This window comes from Mus pahari, chromosome 9 (genome assembly GCF_900095145.1).
Source record: "Mus pahari chromosome 9, PAHARI_EIJ_v1.1, whole genome shotgun sequence".
Lineage (NCBI taxonomy): Eukaryota > Metazoa > Chordata > Mammalia > Rodentia > Muridae > Mus > Mus pahari.
In genome coordinates, this window is record NC_034598.1 from 7,314,791 (window position 1) to 7,320,614 (window position 5,824).

The 5,824-nt window shown below is 50.0% G+C and overlaps 1 protein-coding gene across 1 annotated transcript; it reads right to left on the bottom strand.

The window, feature by feature from the left end:
- Window positions 1-1,005: 1,005 nt before the first annotated feature.
- Gpr6 (G protein-coupled receptor 6) lies at window positions 1,006-3,307 on the bottom strand. Its single transcript, XM_021205632.2, has 2 exons — window positions 3,144-3,307; window positions 1,006-2,634 (listed from the first exon to the last, which is right to left on the bottom strand). Exon 2 carries the CDS (start codon window positions 2,613-2,615, stop codon window positions 1,524-1,526), a length of 1,092 nt encoding a protein of 363 aa, XP_021061291.1. The 5' UTR covers window positions 2,616-2,634; window positions 3,144-3,307; the 3' UTR covers window positions 1,006-1,523.
- Between the last annotated feature and the right edge of the window lie 2,517 nt (window positions 3,308-5,824).

Here is a 5,824-nt window from a genome sequence, read left to right on the forward strand (position 1 = left end):
GTCTCTTTGAACTGGACAGTCACATCCTGACCTGAAACCTCTGCATTTGCTGCTCCCTCTGCCCAGAAAGCTGTCCCCTTACATGCTAACACCTCTCACACCACATTCCACCACATACCTCCTAAAGGCTACCCCCCCCAGCAACTCCCCGATTACCCCAACCACTGGAGCACACTCTGCTCTCTCCCTCCCTTATCTTCTTCCTTGGCATTTATCCCAAAATAAAACTAGGTACTTTCAGGCCAGTCTTGCCAGTAGAATATAATGCCATGAATATGGAGGAATTTTTTTCTTGTCTTTTAAATTTTATTTCCATATCCTCAGGCTCAGAATTGTTTCCAACATACAATAAGCACCCAATAAATACAAAATTCATGCACAAATGCACACTTGTATATTTCCTTAACCTCCCAAATAGTAATGTATGTGTTTCTTCATATGGGCTCACAGTAGCTCTGCCTCATTTAGCATTGATTGATGACCTATTGATAAAGAGGAATGTTTGCTTGTTTAAGGTCTTAATGCATGTTTGGAAGATGATGTTCTGTGGAAAGGACACAGGGTCACACTTTGGTTACCTCATGAAGACTGGGGAATCCTACTTTAGAAGAATTCTATTCATTTTATTAGGCACTACACTTGGCTGCCAGACCTGGCTGGCAACAGTCTGAACAAGCCACGTTGATAACCTTGCCATATTTGTAAAGCTTCAGAGTTTACAGCTGTACCTATGTCTCTTGAATTGTTTTGACCTCTGAAAAACGTCCTCCCTACCTGGTCTCCAAGGGAACACATTAGCTTGCACAGTAACAACCAGCCTTTTCATGTTCTGGGAATGCCATATGTGAAAGCTACTCCCTCCATGACTCTACCCCACCCCATGATCCGGATCTGGTATTTCAAGTGGCTATCCCTGGAAGGAGATGATAGATATGTGATAGATTTTTACAAACACGCTCACAATTTAGCTTCCAGATAATTCCACAATCCACCACATACCCAAGATTATATTTTTATAATGTGTTTATTTGTGTACAAAATATGTTGTAGTTTACTGACACATGTGCAGCAAAATACTCTATCACATACAACAAAAATACATCTTTGATTCCTTTTCTCCTGCTCTTGGGGATGGCAACACTGTCTTGGCATTTCAGCAGCTAAAAATAAAGTGCTATTATTAAGCAGTATTGGAATGTCTTCACTTGACAAATGTGATGTACAATTGAGTATACAACCACATTTTGCTAGGTTTTTACAGAACAGGAAGCTCCAGGTCCTGAACACCTCCAGAAGATACAAATATTTGTATATATATGTACACATGTATACACTGTATATGTAAAATGCCAACAAGCCTCTTTGTCTGAGTCAGTTGGTTGCGTTCACGTTCAGTCCTTTGCTCCAGCAGAGTCAGATTCACACCACTGAGACCTCAAGAGTTCATCAGCAGGCACCTTGAAGCTCACCAAAGGCTGGCATGTTGGGTTCGTGGTGTTGGTGAGGGAACACGGAGGAGCCCTTCAGACCTCACTGGGGGACCTGGAGCGGAAGGGCACTTTGGATTGGAAACATCCACAGAACAGGAGCCACAAGGCACGCTGGATCTCCTGGTTGCGGAAGGCATAGATGATGGGATTGATCATGGAGTTATAGGTGGCAGGCAGCAGGGTGGCATAGGTGTAGATGGCCGGGTCCTCTTGGCTACCCACCACACAATAGATGGCGAAGGGCAGCCAGCTGGCCCCAAAAGTGCCTAGCACCACGGCCAAAGTTCCCACTCCCTTTCTGGTGGCTGCTAAGTGGGGCGGTGCTAGGCAATGCTGTTGCAAAGCGATCTGGTGGGCGTGGCGCCAGACCACCTGGCAGATGCGCACGTACAAGTGCAGCATGATGCCAAAGACCACAAAGAATGAAGTGGAGAGCAACGCCACATGGCTGCGTGTCAGGGGGCGCACCACGCTGCAGGATGTACGGTCGGCCAAGCAGTTCCAGCCTAGAACAGGCAGCAACCCCAACCCGAGGGACACTGTCCAGGTGGCTGCTAGCAAGAGGTGCACGCCCAACAGGGTCCGGCGCGAGTAGTAGGTGAGCGCGTTGTACAGAGACAGGTAACGGTCCACTGTGATAGCAAGCAGGCTGCTGACTGAGGCGGCAAAGGACGCCACCAGGAAGCCCACCATGAGCAGGCTCACAGTCTCCGAGGGCACCACGTACTGGAACACGAAGTGTAAGATGAGGCCACAGCCCGCCAACAGGTCAGCAGTGGCCAGACTACCCACGAGCACAAACATGGGCGTGCGCAGCGCGGGAGTGGACGCGATGAGCGCCACCACCAGCGCATTTTCGCCTGCGATCACAGTCCCCGACACGCACAGCAGCACATCCCAGGGATTCACTGCCGAAAGCAGTAGTCCTGAGGGCCCTGCTGGCAGCTGCGAAGACAGCTCCAGTGACCCGTTAGGTCCGCCGCCGCCTCCCAGCGCTGCGGATGCTGCTGGGGGTCCCCATTCGCCAGTGTCCGGTGCCCCTGCTGCTGTAGCTGCAGCTGCCGCTCCCTCGGCCGCTACTGCCACCACTTGGGACTCGTTGAGCGCGGCGGCGCTAGCGTTCATCGCCGCTAGATGTTGCTCCCTGCACAAAAGGGACCGTAGATTCAGGTGCACCGTCCAAGCAACGGATGAACTTTCCCCTCTCTAACTACCTCACTTAAATTGCATATCTCATCTCAGGAACACGCACGGAGCAGAGTGGGGGAAGTGGGGGAAAAGTGAGAACCCCAATAAATAATCACCTGTTGAGTGAATGAATGAACGGAATACACGGGGTTTCTGAGCTTTGGCAGAGGTGCATAGATAGGCACTAACATGCACGAACACCCTAATATGTATCAACCTAGAGAGTCATCTCTGCGAGCCTGAGCTGGGCAAAGCCGCTGTCCGCGGTCCTGAAAGCGAAGTTTGAGAGCCAGAGATCCCAGGTCTGGAACTGGGAATTGAAAGGCTAAGGGGGAAATCTGCTAAGGTTCAGTGGTCAAGCTTTGCTCCAATTCTTTGACTCTTGGACGGACTCGCTCCGGGACTGCCTTTTACCCCCTCGCCTTCCCCAGAAGCTCAAAGTACCCTTAGGAGCCCGCTGCTCACCTGGGGAGTCAGGGATCCCGGGAGTCTCTGATCATGCGCTCCGAGGCTGTGTGCCTGGCTATCCTCCCTGCGCGGTCGGAGCAGCTGCCTGCAGGAGGCTGCCCCGCGTCGAAGAGGAAAGTACTGGTCGCCTGTCGCTGAGCCACCTTCGCTCCGAGTGAGAGGCAGTGGCAGAGATGGCAGGCTGCGAGCTGCGCGCCTGCCCGAGATTGACAGGCGGGGCCCGGTGACGTCAGGCTCTGGGTTCTGGTTTCAGTGCATTACTAGCCACACCCGCCAGGCCAATCCTTCTTGACATCTCCCCAACCCTCACAGAAACATTTCAGAGAGATCCAGAAGGAAGGAGAAGCCAGAGTCTCTAGCAGTCCAGATACCTCCAGGAATGGGATGGGGCTTAGAGGAGAGAGAGAGAGAGAAAGGACTGAAGAGAGCCCGAGGCCGAGCCAAAGAGGGTGAGCTGGAAAAGGAAGGTGAGGGGTTAGTGACAATAAGCCACACAGCAAAGGCCAGAGCCAAGGACCACTGAAGTGAAGAAGCCTCGGAGAAGGGGCAGTTGGGGCATCTGGAAGGAGAGAGAGAGAAAAGTTCTCTTTGTAAGAGTGTTTATAGCATTTGTGCCACTTGGCTATAGCCAGGGAAGAAACACAGAGTTGAGAGAGGAGACAAGATAAAAGGACAAGACTGGAAACCGTTTCTTTTTCCAGAGATTTACCTGACGAATCCTCCTCCCCACCCCACCCCCACCCCACCCCCGTTATCTTTCTGAGCCACCCCCCCTGCAGGTTCCACCACAATCTGATCTCTGCCCTTCTTGCTGGTGCCCTTGCAACGGCTCCTTAACTGAAGACAAGGCCTGTGTCTTGTTAGAAAAGAAGAAAACAGCAAAATGTGATTTACTTTCCTGGCAACAGACTTTGCCCTGTTAATTACTACCTTATAAAACAAATTATAGGACCAGAATAGTGATAAGTCAGCTGCACCAGACTTCAGCAGGCACGGGTTTTATTTTCAGCCCAGATAAATCACCCTTTTGGTTCAAAGGTGTTTTGGTTTGTCAGTAAAAATGCAAGTATTTGTCTCTTTCCTTTGTAACCAGACAGAATCTCCAATAGCTGTACTTGGGCCAAAAGCTAGCACAGCTGACTCTGTAAGAGGCTCTAAAAGAAATGAACACACACTGCTATTACAGTGCTGGGCTGGGGCCACTGCTGTGGTCTTCACACATTACATGGTTTGATCAACATGAAAAAAAGCAACGCACATTGTAGGTGCTTCTTGCCTCCTCCCAGCCAGTGCATATAGCTCTAGGGATGAAAAGAAAGGAGAGAGAGAGAGGGAGGGAGGGAGGGAGGGAGGGAGAGAGAGAGAGAGAGAGAGAGAGAGAGAGAGAGAGAGAGAGAGAGAGAGAGAGAGAGAGAGAGACTCAGCAGGCCCATAGCCTGGGGGATGGGGATGCTTGTGTTGGCTGCTGTATAGACACGACCTCCCAAACCACCCCTGCTCCTGCCTCAGTGCACCTGAACTTACCTGGGAAATGGTTCATGCCTAAGAATGCTCAGTTCTTCATGGCAACAGCTAATGCTGGGCTATGCATGAACCCCTCCATTTGGGGGGTTTTGAGACTTAACACATTCTACCATTGACATGAACTTAAAACTCGGCTGAAGCTTCACATTTCTGAGTTTCAGTGGAGGACTGTCATGTGAGAGCTGAGAACTTTGTTTCAGAGCTGTCAACTGAACTGTCAAACCACTGCTGTAGCACGAGGACTGCGAAGTTTGCAAATGATTCTGTTGGGTACAGGCTCAAATCCTCACGTGTGGCCAAGACAGCTAAAAATGCAGGCCAAAATCTTATTATGAATGTGTGTGTGTGTGTGTGTGTGTGTGTGTGTGTGTGTGTGTGTGTGTGTGATTTTTTCCTTGTAGCTTGATCACGTGGTTCTTAAGCATGAACATCATAAATGGTAACACTGTTGCAATATCAAAAGATGCACATGCCTGGCAGGAGAGGTTCAAGTCTGTTACAGTTTCACAACCAGCCTCCAGAGAATGGATCAGAGCTAACCTTACTTCTCTATCCCTCACCTCCTCCTTCTCCCTTCCACTTCCTCCCTCCCCATCCACTCCTCTGTTTCTCTTCAGAAAAGGGCAGACCTCCGAGGGATGGCAACCAAACGTGGCACATCAAGTTGCACTAAGATTAGGCACCTCCTCTCATATGAAGGCTGGGCAAGGCAACCAAGCACGAGGACAAGGGACCCAAAAGCAGGCGAAAGCATCAGAAACAGTCCCTGCTCCCTCTGTTAGGAGTCCCACAAAACACCACACTACACAACATAATAGATATCCTGAGGGCCTAGGTTAGACCCATGCAGGCTCCCTGATTATGAATTCAATCTCAGTGAGCCCCCTATGAGTCCAGGTTTGTTGATTTTGTGGGTTTTCTTGTGGAATTCCTTGACCCTCTGGCTCCTACGATCCTCACTGCCCCCTCTTCAGCATGAATTTTTGAACTCCACCTAATGTTTGTCGGCAGTGGGTCTCTGCATCTGTTTCCATCAGTTGCTGGATAAAACCTCTCTGACAACTGAGTTAGGCACCAAGCTGAGAGAATAGCTGAATATTACTGGGTATCATCTCACTGACTTTGTTTTGGCATGGCAACTCTTGTCTTTCTTT

Excerpts from the sequence above, each read along its gene's own strand:
- Gpr6 (XM_021205632.2), bottom strand. The coding sequence starts at position 2,615 with ATGAACGCTAGCGCCGCCGCGCTCAACGAGTCCCAAGTGGTGGCAGTA.